Here is a 21,731-nt window from a genome sequence, read left to right as displayed (position 1 = left end):
GTGTAGCCAAAACAATCCTGAACAATAAAAATGCCGCCAGAGGCATCGCCATTGCCGATAGCAAGTTGTACTACAGAGCCATCATAGTAAAAACAGCGTGGTGCTGGCACAAAAATAGATCCGCCATCATAGTAAAAACAGCATGGTGCTGGCACAAAAATAGATTCACCGATCAATAGAACAGACTCAAGGACCTAGATATAAGTCCATACACCTATCACAAAGATGCCAAAAACATACATTCAAGAAAAGACAGCATCTCTAACAAATGATGTTGGGGAAACTACATATCTAGGTGTAGAAGAATAAACCTTGATTCTTCTCTCACTCTGCATATATGCAAATCAGTTCCAAACAGACCGAAGATCTTGATATTAAACCTAAAACTCCAAAACTTCTGTAGGAAAGCATAGGGTGAACACTACAGCACATAGGCTCAGGTAAGAACTTTCTGGATAGGACCCTAGTCATGAAGGAAACTGTTGGGATAATCTTTTTGTACACTGTGAAGATGTCTCTCTTTTGCCTCACCTTAGTACCTTCTGATTGGTTCAATAGAGAGCTGAACATCCAAGAGCTAGGCAAGAGAGGGTAGGCAGGACTTCCAGGCAGAGATAGGAACTCTGGGAAGAATCTGAGGTGTGTGGAATTTGCCAGTCAGACACAGAGGAAGCCTGACATAAGGTACTGAGGAGAGGTTAAGAGCCACGCAGCAGAACGTAGATAAATATCAATGGGTTAATTTAAGTTTTAAGAGCTAGTGGGACAGGCCTAAGCTAAGGCCAAGGTTTCATAACTAATAAAAGGTCTCCATGTTGTTATTTGGGAGCTGGCTGTCCAAAGAAAGACTCACTACAGGAAACAGGACCAATAACAGCATGTGGGATTTTGTGAAATTCAAGAGTTCCCTGACTGAAAAGGAAACTTAATCAACTGAAGAGACAGCCTACAGAATGGGAGCAATCGTTGCCACACAGAAACAGCCTAAATGTCCATCAACTGACAGATGGATAATAAAAATATGATGCATATAGACAATGAAATTTCATTCAGTTATAGAGAAAAATTAAACTATTAAATTTTCTGGTGGATTGGTGGAACTGGAAAAAACAATACCAGATGAGGTAAGCCAGGCCCAGAGAGACAAACACTGCATGTTCTCTCTCGTATGTGGATTCCACTGTCAAATCTTTCAAACTGAACGTTTAACTTGGAATATCTGTAGAAGCCAGGAAGTTAGAAAGCAGCCTGAAAGGGAGGGAAGATGTTGTGGGGCAGGGGATGGTAGGACACAGGTTATAAAGGGAGAAGGGGAAAGGAAGTTAAGTGAGGAAGGGTGGGGTAAGCATAACTAACACTAAGGATATTTGAAAAAGCCATATTAAAACCTACTATTTTATAAAACTATACACATGTACACACACACACACAAAAAAAAAAAAAAGTTTAAATGGAGTTACCCAACATGGGGGTTAATGCTTCTCTCAGAAGCCATAGGATGCAAAAGAAAAATCTCAGTGCCAGGTTTGGAATACCCCCCTTAAGTTGTGGGTTAAGGGGGTCCCAGAACAATGAGAGGACCTCAAAAACAACACAAGCTATTGTCATTGCTCTCAAGTGCCCACCAGAACATGATGGTAAGGCCCTGTCACTAAAGATATCACATACTTGGTCACAGGACTGGGAGAAATCAAACTGGTACTTGCCTGGAAGCTTCCTCCCTGCTGGCTAGCTGCCATAGTCCTGGAAAGTGCCATCAGGTGCTGGGGGAGGGGAAGGGGGCACTCCTCAACAGTCTTACTCATCTGTGAACCCTGCAAGCTACAATAACAGCTGGCCTGGTGAAGTAGGCCCGTTGGTTCAATCATGGCATGAATGCTGTGGAGGTAACAACTACTTTCTTACTGGATTTAAGGCCCACTCCACCTAAGGAAATTCATGTCTGGTGCTGTAAATGGGCTGGGAAGCTCATAAGCTCTAAGGGTGAATCTCCTCCTATTACTTTGTCAAAGGGACGTAGTATCAAACTGCATTTGAATATGCATCCTGTGCCCACAGGCCAGAGTAGTTCTCCATCCTCATCAGAGAACCTTTGCGGAGAACAAATGTCTGTGGAGCCCTCAGCCATAAACGGCGAGTCTATGTTACACTCCCTTCCCCAAGGCTCAGGAAACACCTTGAAAGAGAGAGTGAAAAGATTGCAAGAACCGTGAGTCAGAAGCAAAGCAGTGTCTTCTGGGTAGGACAGGACCTTTGCATGCACGAACTCAGTAGCTGTGGCTGCCTGCACAAAACCTGAACCGGATCAAGCCGGTCAACACCCTAGCACGGAACCACTTCTCTTCTTAGACTATGTGAGTCTCTGGGATTGAACTCAGGTCCTCACACTTGGTCAGAAGGGCCTTTACCCAAAGAGCCATCTCACGGGTCCCGTTTTCAGTTTTGTTTTTAGACAGAGTCTTCTGTATCCAGGCCTGGCCACAAACTTCCCGTACAGCTAGGGGTGGCCTTGAACATTTTTATGTTTATTTATCTCTTTAGTGTGTATATGTGTGAGAGCTCTTGAGCATGCCTTAGCATGTGTATGGAGACCAGAGGACAACTTTCAGGAGTCAGTTCTCTCCACCATGTTGGGTCCTGGGGATTGAACTAAGGTCATCAGCCCTGACGGCAAGTAGCTATACCGGCTGATTCACCTTGTTAGCCTGACCTTGAACTTCTAACCTCCTGATTCCACCTCCTGAGTGCTGGGATCATGAGGGTGGACCACCACAGCCAGGTTAAAGAGTGCAGTCGGTCAAACCGAGGACTGTGTGCATGCCAGGCAGGCCACCTTTGGTAGCAGGCTTTCTCTTGGGCCACCAACCCGCTCCCAAACCATGACATGGAGACGTCTTATTAGTTAAGAATGCTTGGCCTTATCTTATGCTTGTTTCTTATAACTTAATTTAACCTGTCTCTCTTCATTTATGTTTTGCCTGGGGGCTTTTTACCTTTCTTTCATTCTGGCCCCAGGCGTCTCCCTCTTTTTCTCCCTCATCCTCTCCTCTCTTCTCCCCCCTCCCCCCTCCCCCCCCAGCCTAGATTCCTCCTCCTACTTATTCTCTCTGCCCACCAGCCCCTCCTATCCCTCTACTGCCTAGCTATTGGCCAGTCCACGTTTTATTAGACCAATCAGGTGCCTTAGGTAGGCAAGGTAAAGCAAATGTAACACATTTTTACATAGTTAAACAAATCCAGCATAAACAATTGCAACACACCTTTACATAGTTAAAGTAATATTCCAAAACAACCTTCCCTACGTCCTCAAAGTGGACTCTGATTCATCTTGCCACACTACCTCTCTGGAAGGACGGAATCAATTCTTTTTACTCAGCAGGACATGCAATTATCTTTAAACCTCCCCTGCCTCCGTTATCATTATTCTGTTTTAATTTCGCTGAGAAGAATGGTTCTGCATTTATTTTAATAATTTCCATCTTGAATATATCTTATTAACATTGCTAAGCTGTATTTCTTCTGGGGGAAATTCCCTTTTCCTAGCCATATCTCCTATTTCTACTGAAATGTTTATTTTATTGCATTGCCTAAAAGACTTGTTTTTACACGAAGCCTAACAACCTTTAATCTTCCAAATAGGAAAGAAACGTTTAATCATAACTGTGATGTTTTTAAAATGGATGCATCCTATTTTTGGTAATGTTCAACTTTTAATCTGTATAAAGCCTGAGCTGTCACTTCTACCTGTATGGTTGTCAGCCCTAATAATTAGAAAGTTGTAGAGCACCAGCTTGGCCTCCTGTCCAGGAGTGACAGCACCCACAACGGGCCATCCCACATCAACTATTAATCAAGAAAACGCCCCACAGACTTGTCCACGGGCCACTCTAATGGAGACAACGCCTCAGGTGAGATTCCTACTCCCAGATATGCCGAGGTGTACGTCCCCATCATGATTTTACATTTAATATTAACATCTCATATCTACTGAGCACTGAACTTCTATGTACAGTGTCTCACAAATCCTCACGGTGACTTTGCAAGGGAGGTGCTGTCGCTACACGCGGTTTGCTACACGCGGTTTTGCAGATGACGGAGTGAGGCTCCGCAGGTCCGTTTGCTCACAGGTGGGCTCCTCATGGCTCTCACCATATCGGCCTGTGTGAACTGGCTGGAAACGACTTGAGCCAAACTGGCATGGCGACTGGGGTTCGGCGTTCTGTTTTTGTCTTGGTTTGCTTCCCTGTTGCTATGGTAAAAGACGCTAACAAAAGCGATTTAAGGAAGAAAGGGTTTCTTTTGGCTTATAGTTCTAGAAGGGTACAATCCTCTTAGCGGGGAAGACACGCTGGCAGGAGCAGGAGGCTGGCTGGTCACATCGAGAAGGAACACGAAGTGCGACCCCACTACAAAACCTCTAAGCCTGACCCTCATGACCCCATTTCTCTGAACAAACTCCAACTCATAAAGGTTCCACGTTCCCAAATGTGGGTTCCCCACCATTGGCCGTTGTGCACCGGCTGTCCCAGGATGCGGAGGAGCTGGGGAGCAGGGTCTCAGGCTGCAGTGTGAGTCCAGCGGGGATGAACGACCCGGGAGACTGTTTCTGAGGACAGGTCTGAAATGGCAGGGCTAGCTTATGTAGCTGGAGTCACCGGTGAGGCGGAGGGACAAGGTCACGGAGGAAGGGCTGCTGTGCAGGCGGGGGCTCTCCAAGTGCACCAGTCAGATTAGCAGACTGCCGGTCACGTGGTTTCTGAAAAGCCGGGTCGGGGTGCGGGGAGAGCAGACGCAGACCTCGACTGCCTGATTTAGGTGGGGAGCGGCCCCACTCCTGCCGTGCTCTCTGAGTGATGTCCAGGGTAGGGGCAACACTCTACCGTCCTCATCCGGCTTGGGAACCCACACCCAAACAGCACCGCCGGCTGGGGACCAAGTGTGCAAGCATGCTGGAAAGGGAATGTGTCACATAAAACCCACAATGCATGCTTGCCCTGGGGTCCTCAAGATGGCTGGCTGGAGGGTCCTAGAAACAGCATTAACGGGGTGTCGGTATTTGAAAACGTGAGACTCCGCTGAAGCCTGCAAGGCCGGCTCAGGCTGATGTCAGGGGCCCTCGGTGTCTTGGCTGGGCCTGGCTGGGCTCTTTCTGCTCCCCTGCTGAAGCCTGTCTGTTGACTCGTCTGCAGCCCCAGTGACCCCTCAACAGTCCCTTTTCCAGATTCCCTACAGGGTACCCACAGCTCCGGTCCCAACCTCATGGCCTGGGTTGAGTGCGTTCAAATCTCCCCTGCAGCCATCGCTCCCGTGCGGCTGCTCTCAATGCTTCCTCAGCCTTTGCCCTCACCATCTTTCAGAGAAGTCTCTCACCTCTTCAGAGCGCAGGAAGGCCACACTCTACATCCTGCCCTGTGGCTGCCACACCCGCACATCCTCCAAGCCTCAAAGGTCCACTTTTGGACCAATTTTTTTTCTCCCTCTACCTCCACGACCATTTAAAGCGTTGTTTAATGTATTCTAATACTATATTTACCACACAAGTAATTCCTAGGTATTTGCACATCAATACTTCAAACAAACATTTCAGAAGTTGTTTTGTTTAGACAGATGGATATGGTCAGGTGACTCTCAATACTACTGCAACCCTAGCTCTGGCGATCTGACGCCCTCTTCTGGCCTCTACGGTCACCTACAGTCACATGCACATACCCACACACATACATACATATAAATGAGTAGTAAAAATAAATCTTAAAAAGATATCCCTAACCAATCCAGAAATAATTGACATTAATTCTAAATCCGAGTGCTCCAATTGCCCCTAGCTCTAAAAGCCTAGTCCTGCTTTCCCACAGGGCTCCCTGAACACCCCACCCGATGTCCTTGTTATGACCTCCTTCTGTCCATCCCTGTGCCTTTTCTCGGTCACCCCTGCTGCAAGGAGGGGGCACTGCAGTGAACTTAGAGGCAAGTACCTCTCACCCCGTCCAGTTACCAACTCAGGCTCTCAAACAGATAGACTGGCAGCGCCCCTTGTGGCTTAACCAGGACTTACACACAGCCTCGCGATCCATTTTAATGCTTTGGTTTTTGTCATAGCTGTTTTTTGGTTTGTCTTGTGTTTTGATGTTGCTCTGATACAGATTCTCATGTAGCCCATGCTGGTCTCAAACTAGTTGTGTATCCAAGGCTGCTCTTTCTGCCTCCACCTCCCCAGTGCTGAGATTATAAACCTGCACCGACCACCTTGCCAGATTAAACCCACAGCCTTGCTAGGCAGGCACTTCACACCCCGCACCTCCCCCACTTCTGTGAATCGATCCTTTTTAAAAATGAAATTGTTAATGGAAAAGACTCGAGTCTTTCTTCCACTTAGGTTTATGTCTCTAGTGTGCGCATGTGACAGAGTCGAGCATTCGAGGATGAGCCCAACCCGGGTTCCTGGGTCCCCTACCCCTACCCCTCTGCCCCATCCTACCACTGTCTCATCTGAGAACCACTCCCCACCTCAGGGCTCTCCCCATATGACCTCATCTTTTCCAGGAGCCCTGCCTACACATCTCTGCTGGGATTGAATCTCGATGTCCCCTCTCCTCTCACTCCCCAACACTCACCAGCTTCCCAGGATGGAAGCATGATGTTAACCCACCAGACAGCCTGGCCACGGCATCTCTGGCCACCCCTGGGATAACTGACCAACCAGATAGTCTGGCCTTGGAGCCTCTGATCACCCCAAGAACCAATGAGCCTTGGGGTCTGTGCTTGGACATGAAGCTCAAATTTCAAATCTTATTTCCTTGGTTCAAGAGGCAGGCAGGCTGGGGCCTGCAAAAAAAAAAAAAAAAAAAAAAAAAAAGGGGGGGGAGGGCAGCATGCAGAAGTGAGAGAGGACATGAGAAAGGCCAGGTGCTTGACCACAGTTTCCTCTGACTAGACGCTCCTCCCCAAGGGGAATCCAGCGCAGAGGGTAGCTGGGCACAAGAGAGAGCAAGCCTGTTCTACAGAGGCCTGGGACCTGGGTTCTACAGTACAGGAGGCGTCCTCCTGGACAGATCCACACCCACAGCTGGAGGCTCCCATGAGCCTTTGGCCCATTGAATCTGTCCTCCACGATCCCTCCCTTCCCCACCCCAGGCCGGGACCTTTCTCATTTATTCTTATTACTGAGGTGCTGGAAGAGGCACCCAGAAGCAAGCCTCTCTGCCTTCATTCTGTCCTTCAATTCTGTCCCCCGTGCCCCTCCCAGAAGCTGTAGGAAAGGGCCTTATGGCCAGGAGGTCCACACTGTCACCTCTGCTGCTGTTACTGCTACTGTTCCAAGGTAAGGAACTGGTATGGAGGGCGGGTACTACTGCCAGAGGCCTGGTGTGGGGCAAATTCTATGCATACCCTTGACCTTGTTCTCCAGGTTCATGGACAGGTTCATGGACACACTCAAAGGTGCTGGTAGTTCACATGGTGGTAAGGCAGACATTCCCTGTGAACTACCAGTGCCCACCCATGAGCAGGGCAGACCTTCTCTGTGAACTACCAATACCCACCCATGAGCAGGGCAGACATTCCCTATGAATTACCAGTGCCCACCCATGAGCAGGGCCCATGGGAGGAAAAGCTGGCACCAGGAGAGATCAGCTTTTACATGCATCCAGTTAATCAGCAGCTCCAGCCCCCGGATGCTGGCACCCCGATTCTCAATCTGGGACGCCCCCTGTGCTGGCTTCTTTATTGTAACCAGGGATGGTGTCAAAGAGGACTCCATGCACTACTGGTGCCCATATAACATGATTTGGCAGCTCCAGAATCCTGACCTCCAAATTTGACCTTGTGGTGTCTTCAGGTGGGCCTCTTTACCTACCCTCCAGGGAAGGTCCTTCACTTCCTTTTGGATGCTTTCTAGTCCTGGCCTCCTGGGAAGGCTGCTGGGAACAAGACTCTGGGGACTCACATAGTTGTGCACACTCAGCCACCTCAACTGTCTATGACTTACAAGCCTGCAGCCAGTGGCTTTTCATAGATGCTCAGACAGACCAGCTCACTGCACTGAGCAGTCCGAGCCCCGTGGAGCCCAGGCCTCCTCAGTGCATCCCACACAGAGCAGATCTTCCATAAATGTGTGTTCACAGGTTGCCGAGAAATTCTCACCTAGAACATTCCACGGCAGTGTTGGCTTATTGGTAGGAGGGTGGGGTCCGTCCACTTCTCCTGGTCCAGATGATGGTCAGCAAGCTAGAGTCCCCAAAGTCAGGAGGTTCTTCTAATTGGAAAAAAAACAAAGGGAAAATAATATTTTATCACATTTATTGGTGTGTGTGTATGCACACACACACGCATATTTAGAAGTACATGTCATGGCACATGTGTAGAGGTCAGAGGACAGTTTGCAAAATCGGTTCTCCCCTTCCACCATGCAGAACTCAGGGATCAAACTCAGGTCATCAGGCTTGGCAACACCTCATATACCAGCTAAGACATCTTGTTGGCCTGGGGTGAGGGGATAGATTTTGTTTTGTTTTGTTTTGTTTTGTGGAGACAGGGTCTCACTCAGTGTGGCCCTGGTTGTCCTGGGACTCCCTTTGTAGACCATGCTGGTCTTGACTTCACAGAGATCTGCCTGCCTCTGCCTCTCACACTCTGGGATTAAAAGTATGTGCCGCCACATCTGGAGTGAAATAAGTCTTTGTGATGTGAAAATTGTAGGAAATTCACATTTCAATGCCTACTGGCTAAATTTTAGTGGCTCACAACTGTGCTTACTCATCCTCACATTGTGGTTCATTACACACACACACACACACACACACACACACACACACAAACACGCTCATAGGGGGGAGAAATAGCAGAGACCAGGTGTGATAACACATGCCTGTAATCCTAGCACTCAGAAAGTGGAGGCAGAAGGATAAGGGTTCAAGGCCAACCTGGGCTACATGAAACCCTGTCTCAAAACAAACAAACAAAAAATGAATTCACAAATGCATAATATATCCATATTTGAATGTCTTAGTCTTACATGTCAATTTACCTAATATAAGAACTATTAATAACATCACAGCTCTTAGGAGATAATATACCAAGAAAACATATTGATTTTTTTAAAGTAGTGCTCACAGTAGAAAACTGGTCTCGGGACAAGTGGGATGGCTCAGTGCTGAAGGCGTTTACCACCAAGCCTGACAAACTAAGTTTAACCCCAGGATCTGTGTGGTGGAAGGAGAGAACTGACTCCCACAAGGTGTCCTCTGACCTCCACAAATACTTTGTGGGGTAAGTGCATGCAACACACACACACACACACACACACACACACACACACACACAATTAAAAATAAACACAATACAATACAATATAATATAATTTAAATTTTTTAAGGAAATTGGTTTCATATGAGTATGCTGATAGAAATGGGAACTTTTAAACAATTTCAAAAGCTTAACATTTTAAATTTTTACTAAAAAACAGAAATGTTTGGTACACCTTCAAAATGAACCTTTGATTGTCAGTAGCAACTTTTAAATTTTTTTATCTTTTAGCCAGATATGGTGCTGTGGATCTATAATCTCAGTGCTCAGGAATGGAAGACAGCAGGATTTTGAATTCTACACCTGAATAGGCTCCATAGTGAATGCAGGGCTAGCCTGAGCTCTATGAGATCTTATTTCATAAAAACAGTGGCTGAAATGCACCTCAGTGCTGGGTGTCTGCCTAGAATGCACAAGGCCCTATGTTTCTCACCACCTTAAAAAAGAAATTATGAACTTCTAAATTATGCATTTTTTTCTCAGCTTGGCAGCCTCTCCCACTCTCTAGAGTGTCTTTCTCTTTCCTAATAAACTGCCTACTTCTCTCCCCTTAAGAAAATGAAATTAAGCCAGGTGGCGGTGGCACACACCTTTAATCCCAGCACTCAAGAGGCAGAGCCAGGCAGATCTCTGAGTTCGAGGCCAGTCTGGTCTACAGAGCGAGTTCCAGGACAGGCACCAAAACTACACAGAGAAACCCTGTCTCGAAAAGAAAGAAAAAAGAAAATGAAGTTAGGGACTGAAGAGATGGCTCGCCAGTCAAGAGCACTGGCTGCACTGCAGAGGATCTGGTCTGCTCCCAGCACTCACACGGCAGCTTGCAACACTCTGTCACTCCAGTGCCGGAGCGCCTACCCCATTTTCAGCTTTTGTGGGCGTGGCATATGTGGGTACATTATACCCATGCACATAGAATAGAAATAAGTACATCTTTAAAAAAGAAAGATTATAAAGTTTTAGCTAAACTTAAATTATTTTTCATAGAAAAAATATATTCTGGGTCCATGGATTTACAATTATCATAGTTTGTCCTACCAAATTATGCATGATTATGGAAGTAACTTCTGCACAAACACAGCATCCAGACTGGCATATACTCGGTTGAGAGTCATCAGTAATCAAGACCGTGTCATGAGAGTTCTCTGAAACTGTTCTGAGCTTTTCGCATTTATAACTTGGATTTGATTCAGCATAGAAAGCATGTCTCACCCTTCTGGGGTGGTGTGAAAGAAAATGGCTCCCAAAGAGAGTGGCACTACTATAAGGTGTAGTTTTGTTGGAGGAAGTGTGTCACTGTGGGGGCGGGCTTTGAGGCTTCCTGTGCTCAGAATGGCACCCAGTGTGACTGTCAGATGACATCCTGCTGTCCTCTGGTCAAGATGTAGCCAGCACCATGTCTGCCTGCAGGCTACCTTCCCCTCCCCCGGCCCCCTCCCCCGCCCCCCCCCCCCCCGTCATGACGATAGTGGACTGAACCTCGGAAAGTGTAAGCCAGCCCCCTCAATTAAATGTTTTCCTTATAAGAGTTGTCAAGGTCATGGTGTCTCTTCACAGCACTAGTAAACCCTAACTAAGACACCTTTCTTGCATCAAAACATTAATGGAGCCCAGCCTGGCACTCGAGTCAGAGGCAGGTGGATCTCTGTGAGTTTGAGGCCAGTCTGGTCTACAGAGTGAGATCCAGGACAGCCAGGGCTACACAGAGAAACCCTGTCTCAAACAAAACAAAACAAAACAAAACAAAACAAAACAAAACAAAACAAAACAAAAACCCTCTGGCAAAGGTGCACTCCAAGCAGAGGAGGCTGGTGCAGCTCACATCTTCTCAGACAGTGGGGAACTGGCTCCCCGTTTGCAGACACATTGGCTGCCGAGCAGAGCAGACTTTTCCACTCTGACTTTGACAAGAGCAGATATTGATGGCTCATTTCTCTGTGAACACACAAGAGAGTAGCTTCAACATTCATTTGTTTTCTTATTTATGTGCAGGGGTGTGTGGGTGTTCACATGGGTGCACACGTATGCCCACGTTTGTGGAAGCCAGATCGTAATCTCAGGCGTCATTCCTCAAAAGCCAGCCACGTTGGTTTTGTTGAGATGAGGTCTGCCACTGGGACCTGAGCTTCGCTGCTCAAGCTAAGCTGCCTGGCCTGTGCTGTGAGCATCGGGGATCCTCCTGCCTCTGCCTCCCCAGCCCAGGAATTAGGGCATGCCACCACACCTAGTTTTTACATGGGTGCAGGGGATCTGATTCAGATCCGTGTATGTGTGTGTGTATGTGTGTGTGTGTGTGTGTATGTGTGTGTGTGTGTCTGCCTGTCTGTCTGCAGGTACTCAGGCACATGTGTATATATGCGTGTGTGTGAAATACAGAAGATAACTTTGGATGTGGTTCCTCGGGTGATAGACACTTTTTTTCCCAGCATGTCTCACTGGGCTGGAACTTGCCAATCAGGCTAAGCTAGCTGGCCAGTGAGTCCCAGAGGTCCATCGCCTCTGCCTCTCCAGCACCAGGATTACAAGCACCTGCCAAGAAACTCGGCTGTTTCTTACATGGTGTGGTGGTTAGAACGAAAATGGCCCCCATAGACTTCATAGGGAGTGGCCTTGTTGGAGAAGGTGTGGCCTCGCTGGAGGAAGTGTGTCACTAGAGGGGGCTTTGAGGTTTCAGATGCTCAGGCCAGGCCCAGTGACTCTCTCTTTCTGCTGTTTCCGGATCAAGATGTAGAACTCTCAGCTACATCTGGTCCATAAGCAGGAGTCAGAGAGAGAGAGAGAGCTAACTGGAAACGGTGTGGACTACCTCAAGACCACCCCCAGTGACACACCTCCTCCAACAAGGCCACACCTCCTAATCCCTCCCAAACAGCTCCACCAACTGGGGACCAGACATTCAAACGTGTGAGCCTATGGGGGCCATTCTCATTCACACCACCACACTGCCTTAGTTTCCCACCAGGGGCTGATTTCCCCACAGTCCAGGAGTATGAGGATGGGGCAGACATCAGAGGTGAGCATCTAGCAGCCTGGGGTAGAAAAGAATTCTGGTAAAAGACAAGAAGTCTTAACTTTGGTTAATGTTCCTGGCCCAGAACCACATCAACTGGCCCACGAAAAATGTTCTGTGTGACCTCATGGACACAGCAACTTCACAGGCCCAGTCCCAAGTTCCAACCCTATTTTCCCCCTCTGAACCAATGGGTCCTGCACTCAGTCTGTCTCCTTTCCTACTGTGGGAGCAGATGGCTATTCCACCCACTAACCCATGTCCCTTCTCTTCCCTGACAGCCTCTGCCTTCTCACAGGCAGCCTGGGTTCCCCACAACCTCGTCTTGTCACAGACACAAAGCTTTGTGTCCCAGAATGGAGGAGCCAGAGCAGTCCCCGTCGCTCTGGCTACTGCCACCATCGCTACAGCGTAAGTTCCAAGCAGGACCTGATCCACTCTAGCCTGTCGTGGGGGCTGGCAGACAAGACCACCACTCAGCCCTGTCTTGTATTCCCCTTGTCTCTCCAGCCTGCCGAACTGCACCCTGGACTCTGATCCTGTAGCCATCAGTGCCCTGGTCCCTGTGTTCTATGGACTCCTGATGACCAAGATCCTGGTACTGTTAGCTTTGCTCCTCAGGTGTGTGATGGGGGTTGGGCTGGGGGCAAACGGAGCAGAGAACGGGTTCTGTCGTGTGTGTGTGTGTGTGTGTGTGTGTGTGTGTGTGTGTTTGAGAGAGAGAGAGAGAGAGAGAGAGAGAGAGAGAGAGAAGGACTCTGAGAGCACAGAGCTGAGGAAAAATGTTGACAGCCTTTCAAGCCTGAGGCCATCCATCTTGCATCCTCCTCCTTAGTCTTTGAGGGCAGACTTGTAGGCGGGCATTTCCTCCACGCTTCTGTCCCCTGCTCCCACCCTTCACCACAACCAGAAAGCCCCTCCACTGCCCACTCCTCAGGAACGCCACAGCTGCCATCCTAAGTTCTGAGTGAGGGAGTAGTAGCCACAGTAGGAAATGAGTCACCAGCTTGGGGACAGGGGACATGTAGAGAAATGTACATAGGGCTGGGGAAAAGGCATCGGGCCACTCCAGAAAACAGTGAAGAGAGTCATGGCAGGCCAGGAGAAGCCTGGCTGAGGGCACACCTGTGTGGAGAAAGGACACACCTGTGGGGAGACAGGGCACACCTGTGGGGAGAAAGGACACACCTGTGTGGAGAAAGGACACACCTGTGTGGAGAAAGGACACACCTGTGGAGAAAGGACACACCTGTGTGGAGAAAGGACACACCTGTGGGGAGAAAGGGCACACCTGTGTGGAGAAAGGGCACACCTGTGGGGAGAAGGAGCACACCTGTGGGGAGACAGGGCACACCTGTGGGGAGAAAGGACACACCTGTGTGGAGAAAGGACACACCTGTGTGGAGAAAGGACACACCTGTGGAGAAAGGACACACCTGTGGGGAGAAAGGACACACCTGTGGGGAGAAAGGACACACCTGTGGGGAGAAAGGACACACCTGTGGGGAGAAAGGGCATACCTGTGTGGACACAGGGCACACCTGTGGGGAGAAAGGACACACCTGTGGGGAGAAAGGGCACACCTGTGGGAGAAAGGACACACCTGTGTGGAGAAAGGACACACCTGTGGGAGAAAGGACACACCTGTAGAGAGAAAGGACACACCTGTGGGGAGAAAGGGCACACCTGTGTGGAGACAGGGCACGCCTGTGGGAGACAGAGCACACCTGTGGGAGAAAGAGCACACCTGTGTGGAGACAGAGCACACCTGTGGGAGAAAGGGCACACCTGTAGAGAGAAAGGACACACCTGTGGGGAGAAAGGGCACACCTGTGTGGAGACAGGGCACACCTGTGGGAGACAGAGCACACCTGTGTGGAGACAGAGCACACCTGTGGGAGAAAGGACACACCTGTGTGGAGACAGGGCACACCTGTGGGAGAAAGGGCACACCTGTGTGGAGACAGGGCACACCTGTGGGAGAAAGGGCACACCTGTGTGGAGACAGGGCACACCTGTGGGAGAAAGGGCACACCTGTGTGGAGAAAGGGCACACCTGTGTGGAGAAAGGGCACACCTGTGGGAGAAACGGCACACCTGTGGGGAGAAAGGGCACACCTCTGGGGAGAAAGGGCACACCTGTGGGAGAAAGGGCACACCTGTGTGGAGACAGGGCACACCTGTGGGAGAAAGGGCACACCTGTGTGGAGACAGGGCACACCTGTGTGGAGACAGGGCACACCTGTGTGGAGAAAGGGCACACCTGTGTGGAGAAAGGGCACACCTGTGGGGAGACAGGGCACACCTGTGGGGAGAAAGGGCACACCTGTGGGGAGACAGGGCACACCTGTGGGAGAAAGGGCACACCTGTGTGGAGACAGAGCACATCTGTGGGAGAAAGGACACACCTCTGGGGAGAAAGGGCACACCTGTGGGAGAAAGGGCACACCTGTGTGGAGACAGGGCACACCTGTGGGAGAAAGGGCACACCTGTGGGGAGACAGGGCACACCTGTGTGGAGAAAGGGCACACCTGTGGGGAGAAAGAGCACACCTGTGTGGAGAAAGGGCACACCTTTGAGGAGAAAGGGCACACCTGTGGGGAGACAGGGCACACCTGTGGGAGAAAGGACACACCTGTGGGGAGAAAGGACACACCTGTGGGGAGAAAGGACACACCTCTGGGGAGAAAGGGCACACCTGTGGGAGAAAGGACACACCTGTGGGGAGAAAGGACACACCTGTGGGGAGAAAGGACACACCTCTGGGGAGAAAGGGCACACCTGTGGGGAGACAGGGCACACCTGTGGGAGAAAGGGCACACCTGTGTGGAGACAGGGCACACCTGTGGGAGAAAGGGCACACCTGTGTGGAGACAGGGCACACCTGTGTGGAGACAGGGCACACCTGTGTGGAGAAAGGGCACACCTGTGGGGAGAAAGGGCACACCTGTGTGGAGACAGGGCACACCTGTGGGGAGAAAGGGCACACCTGTGGGGAGACAGGGCACACCTGTGGGAGAAAAGGCACACCTGTGTGGAGACAGAGCACACCTGTGGGAGAAAGGACACACCTGTGTGGAGACAGGGCACACCTGTGAGAGAAAGGGCACACCTTTGTGGAGACAGGGCACACCTGTGGGAGAAGGGGCACACCTGTGTGGAGACAGGGCACACCTGTGGGAGAAAGGGCACACCTGTGGGGAGAAAGGACACACCTGTGGGGAGAAAGGGCATACCTGTGAGAGAAAGGGCACACCTGTGGGAGAAAGGGCACACCTGTGTGGAGAAAGGGCACACCTGTGAGGAGAAAGGGCATACCTGTGTGGAGACAGGGCACACCTGTGGGAGAAAGGGCACACCTGTGTGGAGACAGAACACACCTGTGGGAGAAAGGGCACACCTGTGTGGAGAAAGGGCACACCTGTGAGGAGAAAGGGCACACCTGTGTGGAGACAGGGCACACCTGTGGGAGAAAGGGCACACCTGTGTGGAGACAGAACACACCTGTGGGAGAAAGGGCACACCTGTGTGGAGACAGGGCACACCTGTGGGAGAAAGGGCACACCTGTGGGGAGAAAGGGCACACCTGTGAGAGAAAGGGCACACCTGTGGGAGAAAGGGCACACCTGTGTGGAGAAAGGGCACACCTGTGAGGAGAAAGGGCATACCTGTGTGGAGACAGGGCACACCTGTGGGAGAAAGGGCACACCTGTGTGGAGACAGAACACACCTCTGGGAGAAAGGGCACACCTGTGTGGAGACAGGGCACACCTGTGGGAGAAAGGGCACACCTGTGGGGAGAAAAAACACACCTGTGGGGAGAAAGGGCACACCTGTGTGGAGAAAGGGCACACCTGTGAGGAGAAAGGGCACACCTGTGGGAGAAAGGACACACCTGTGTGGAGACAGAACACACCTGTGGGAGAAAGGGCACACCTGTGTGGAGACAGGGCACACCTGTGGGAGAAAGGGCACACCTGTGGGGAGAAAGGGCACACCTGTGGGGAGAGAGGGCATGCCTGTGTGGAGAAAGGACACACCTGTGGGGAGAAAGGGCACACCTGTGTGGAGACAGGGCACACCTGTGGGGAGAAAGGGCACACCTGTGGGAGAAAGGACACACCTGTGTGGAGAAAGGGCACACCTGTGGGGAGAAAGGGCACACCTGTGGGAGAAAGGACACACCTGTGTGGAGACAGAACACACCTGTGGGAGAAAGGGCACACCTGTGTGGAGACAGGGCACACCTGTGGGAGAAAGGGCACACCTGTGGGGAGAAAGGGCACACCTGTGGGGAGAGAGGGCATGCCTGTGTGGAGAAAGGACACACCTGTGGGGAGAAAGGGCACACCTGTGTGGAGACAGGGCACACCTGTGGGGAGAAAGGGCACACCTGTGGGAGAAAGGACACACCTGTGTGGAGAAAGGGCACACCTGTGGGGAGAAAGGGCACACCTGTGGGGAGAAAGGGCACACCTGTGGGGAGAAAGGACACACCTGTGGGGAGAGAGGGCACACCTGTGTGGAGAAAGGACACACCTGTGTGGAGAAAGGGCACACCTGTGTGGAGACAGAGCACACCTGTGGGAGAAAGGACACACCTGTGGGAGAAAGGGCACACCTGTAGAGAGAAAGGACACACCTGTGGGGAGAAAGGGCACACCTGTGTGGAGACAGGGCACACCTGTGGGAGACAGAGCACACCTGTGTGGAGACAGAGCACACCTGTGGGAGAAAGGACACACCTGTGTGGAGACAGGGCACACCTGTGGGAGAAAGGGCACACCTGTGTGGAGACAGGGCACACCTGTGTGGAGAAAGGGCACACCTGTGGGAGAAAGGGCACACCTGTGGGGAGAAAGGGCACACCTCTGGGGAGAAAGGGCACACCTGTGGGAGAAAGGGCACACCTGTGTGGAGACAGGGCACACCTGTGGGAGAAAGGGCACACCTGTGTGGAGACAGGGCACACCTGTGTGGAGACAGGGCACACCTGTGTGGAGAAAGGGCACACCTGTGTGGAGAAAGGGCACACCTGTGGGGAGACAGGGCACACCTGTGGGGAGAAAGGGCACACCTGTGGGGAGACAGGGCACACCTGTGGGAGAAAGGGCACACCTGTGTGGAGACAGAGCACATCTGTGGGAGAAAGGACACACCTCTGGGGAGAAAGGGCACACCTGTGGGAGAAAGGGCACACCTGTGTGGAGACAGGGCACACCTGTGGGAGAAAGGGCACACCTGTGGGGAGACAGGGCACACCTGTGTGGAGAAAGGGCACACCTGTGGGGAGAAAGAGCACACCTGTGTGGAGAAAGGGCACACCTTTGAGGAGAAAGGGCACACCTGTGGGGAGACAGGGCACACCTGTGGGAGAAAGGACACACCTGTGGGGAGAAAGGACACACCTCTGGGGAGAAAGGACACACCTCTGGGGAGAAAGGGCACACCTGTGGGAGAAAGGACACACCTGTGGGGAGAAAGGACACACCTCTGGGGAGAAAGGGCACACCTGTGGGGAGACAGGGCACACCTGTGGGAGAAAGGGCACACCTGTGTGGAGACAGGGCACACCTGTGGGAGAAAGGGCACACCTGTGTGGAGACAAGGCACACCTGTGTGGAGACAGGGCACACCTGTGTGGAGAAAGGGCACACCTGTGGGGAGAAAGGGCACACCTGTGTGGAGACAGGGCACACCTGTGGGGAGAAAGGGCACACCTGTGGGGAGACAGGGCACACCTGTGGGAGAAAAGGCACACCTGTGTGGAGACAGAGCACACCTGTGGGAGAAAGGACACACCTGTGTGGAGACAGGGCACACCTGTGAGAGAAAGGGCACACCTTTGTGGAGACAGGGCACACCTGTGGGAGAAGGGGCACACCTGTGTGGAGACAGGGCACACCTGTGGGAGAAAGGGCACACCTGTGGGGAGAAAGGGCACACCTGTGGGGAGAGAGGGCATGCCTGTGTGGAGAAAGGGCACACCTGTGGGAGAAAGGGCACACCTGTGTGGAGACAGGGCACACCTGTGGGGAGAAAGGGCACACCTGTGTGGAGACAGAGCACACCTGTGGGAGAAAGGGCACACCTGTGTGGAGAAAGGGCACACCTGTGAGGAGAAAGGGCATACCTGTGTGGAGACAGGGCACACCTGTGGGAGAAAGGGCACACCTGTGTGGAGACAGAACACACCTGTGGGAGAAAGGGCACACCTGTGTGGAGAAAGGGCACACCTGTGAGGAGAAAGGGCATACCTGTGTGGAGACAGGGCACACCTGTGGGAGAAAGGGCACACCTGTGTGGAGACAGAACACACCTGTGGGAGAAAGGGCACACCTGTGTGGAGACAGGGCACACCTGTGGGAGAAAGGGCACACCTGTGGGGAGAAAGGGCACACCTGTGAGAGAAAGGGCACACCTGTGGGAGAAAGGGCACACCTGTGTGGAGAAAGGGCACACTTGTGAGGAGAAAGGGCATACCTGTGTGGAGACAGGGCACACCTGTGGGAGAAAGGGCACACCTGTGTGGAGACAGAACACACCTGTGGGAGAAAGGGCACACCTGTGTGGAGAAAGGACACACCTGTGTGGAGACAGAACACACCTGTGGGAGAAAGGGCACACCTGTGTGGAGACAGGGCACACCTGTGGGAGAAAGGGCACACCTGTGGGGAGAAAGGGCACACCTGTGGGGAGAGAGGGCATGCCTGTGTGGAGAAAGGACACACCTGTGGGGAGAAAGGGCACACCTGTGTGGAGACAGGGCACACCTGTGGGGAGAAAGGGCACACCTGTGGGAGAAAGGACACACCTGTGTGGAGAAAGGGCACACCTGTGGGGAGAAAGGGCACACCTGTGGGGAGAAAGGGCACACCTGTGGGGAGAAAGGACACACCTGTGGGGAGAGAGGGCACACCTGTGTGGAGAAAGGACACACCTGTGTGGAGAAAGGGCACACCTGTGTGGAGAAAGGGCACACCTGTGGGGAGAAAGGGCACTCCTGTGGGGAGAAAGGGCACACCTGTGGGGAGAAAGGGCACACCTGTGTGGAGACAGAGCACACCTGTGGGAGAAAGGGCACACCTGTGTGGAGAAAGGACACACCTGTGGGGAGAAAGGGCACACCTGTGTGGAGAAAGGACACACCTGTGGGCACCAAGAACAGGTATGACTGACCATTTATGTCTTCTTCATCTCAGGGTCTTAAGAAATCTATGTGGGCTACACAGGAGTTTCCTGGAGGCATCTAACCCAAGCCAGGCCACAATCCTAAGATGGGTGTCCTGTCTCCCTCAAGCCAGGGCTCCCAGGAGCTCTCCCAAACCTCTGAATAACATAATTCTTCAAGAAAAGTTCAGAACCTGATCCAAAGTTCAGGACTACTCTGCTCAATACAGACCTGAGCCCTCCCTAATATAATGCTATCAAGCTGAGGGGTACAGCCCATGCCCCCCAAGTCAAGTTCAGCCACCATCCTCAATAGTCAAAAAAGAAAGAAAGAAAAATGAGTAGTGAAAAGAAGAAACAGGAGATTTGCTCCATGTGGCCATGCTGGGAAGAGGAACGAAGACCCCAAGTCCATCTTTGAGGTCCAAAGAAAGATTAAAGTTGAAGTCGAGGCCGAAGATCTAAGCAGTCCTGGGCATGTGTGGTCCTGCCCACTACTGACCCCTCACGGACTGAGTTGCGGTCTCACCCTGTAATGCTGACCGAGAAGTTGTCAGGGCTTGTGAGCCCCCTCCCCAGCTACAACCAGCCTTTTCCATCTCCCAGTACCAAATTCCGGAGAAAATTCCCATTTCTTCAGAGTCCAATGTTTCAATAATCTGACAGTAACGCTGAGCGACATAAGTCTCTCTGTGGATTATCTTCACTCCTCTAACGGAGCCAGTGCCTTCTAACTGGGAGCAGATCCCAGGGCCGACGTCTCTCCACATCCCGAGTCACCAGTCTCCTCATAAAAGAGATGCTTTCGACAAAATCTGCGCAGCGGAATTCCTGTGTCAGCTGGGTGACTTCCATCCGTGTGCCTTGCTGTGCTTACACAGAAGCTCGATCCGAACCATGGCCCTCCTGTCAGTCAGCCCAGAGTCATGCTCAGCCGCACCGTCCTGCACTGTGCACCCTCTTCCCTCCCACCCCCCACACCCCCACCCCACCCCCGCTGTCCTTGTCACCCCAGCATGGCTGCAGGCGCTGCAGCTGCCCAGCTCCCGGGGGTCCTGCCTCTCCCACAGGCTAGTCATCTTTTTCTCTCCGACACACAGTCCCTTCACCCGGCCTTCCAGACAGAGCCTCTGGTTTTGTCGTCCTTTCTCTCCTGATTCCCACTCATGGTTCATTCCTGGGGTGGGGGCGGGGGCGGGGGGCTGGCCTTTGTTTGTGGGCCCTGGGTGCAGGTGCCTGCAGAGGCCGGCAGAGGGCATCAGATCCCCTGCGGCTGCCATTGCAATCAGCTGTGAGCTGCCAAGCGGGTGCTGAGAACCAAACTCCAGTCACTCTGCAAGAAGAGCACGTGCTCTTAACACCGAACCATCTCTCCGGCCCCTTTGTGTTTATGAGGTGGGGTCTCAGGTAGCCCAGGCTAGCTTCCAACTTGCCGTGTAACTGAGGCTTATCTTGAATTCCTGCTCCTCCTGCCCCAGCTGGGGCTAAGGGCATGATCCATGCCAAGCTCTCAACAGTACCTTAGGAAACAAGCCTTCAAACCCCACTCCAGCGGTTCTACACCAGTGTTTACAACATCGGTGGTCCACCTTCCATTTCTCCACGTGTTCCATTTTACAGGCTGCCTGTTTGGTTTGGGCGTGGCATATTTTCTTTGGCAATAATAAAATGTTAACTCTTTTTGTTTTGTTTTTGAGGCAGGGTTTCATGTTGCTCAGGCTGGACCTGAACACCCTACAAAGGGAATATTGACCTTGAACTGGTCTTTCCGCCTCCACTTCTGGCTGCTTCGGTGACGGCTTGTGCCGTGAACCTGGGTCTAAAGTGCTAAGCCTTGAACTGATTCTTAGGCTTTGTGGATGTTCATTTTCCTCTGCCTGCCTGTGTGTCTTTTGTTTTCTCCTCTCGTCTGCCTCTGTCTTTCTTCAGAAATTTCTGGAAATTCCTGCAGAGTTTCAACAGTTCACAAAGGGAAAGCGAAAGGTGTGTGTTGTGGGCTCTGACCGTCCAGGCAGAAGATGGCTCCACTCTTTCTCCTCGACAGCTCAGTTTCCACAGAAAAGGCTCTGTGAGGGAGGGGTAACCCAGATTCAGGATTCTAGGGCGACTAGAAAGGGGTCTCCTGCCCTCACTGCCTCAGTGGTGTGTGGGGCACTGAGAGATGCCTCTGAGGGGATTCCTCTCAGAGACTCACCTCAAATTTTCCGAAGGGAAGTAAGTGAGAAAATAGACAGGGTGGGCCCTGGCCGG

General features: G+C 51.6%; 2 protein-coding genes across 2 annotated transcripts in view; one reads left to right on the top strand and one right to left on the bottom strand.

The window, feature by feature from the left end:
- Positions 1–4,077, bottom strand: part of Trem1 (triggering receptor expressed on myeloid cells 1) — a 70,685-nt gene extending 66,608 nt beyond the window's left edge. The window contains exon 1 of the mRNA XM_059281615.1: positions 4,011–4,077. The gene's annotated coding sequence lies outside the window, so the exon portion shown is untranslated. The remainder of the gene's footprint in view (positions 1–4,010) is intronic.
- Positions 4,078–12,028: 7,951 nt separating this feature from the next.
- Ncr2 (natural cytotoxicity triggering receptor 2) lies at positions 12,029–20,458 on the top strand. Its single transcript, XM_059282068.1, has 3 exons — positions 12,029–12,721; positions 12,821–12,931; positions 19,514–20,458. The coding sequence occupies exons 1-3, from the start codon at positions 12,381–12,383 to the stop codon at positions 19,677–19,679; spliced, it is 618 nt and encodes a 205-aa protein (XP_059138051.1). The 5' UTR covers positions 12,029–12,380; the 3' UTR covers positions 19,680–20,458.
- The last annotated feature ends 1,273 nt before the right edge of the window (positions 20,459–21,731 follow it).

This window comes from Peromyscus eremicus, chromosome 16_21 (assembly GCF_949786415.1).
Source record: "Peromyscus eremicus chromosome 16_21, PerEre_H2_v1, whole genome shotgun sequence".
NCBI lineage: Eukaryota > Metazoa > Chordata > Mammalia > Rodentia > Cricetidae > Peromyscus > Peromyscus eremicus.
Note: the sequence above shows the minus strand (reverse complement) of the source record. Positions and strands in the feature narration are given on the sequence as shown.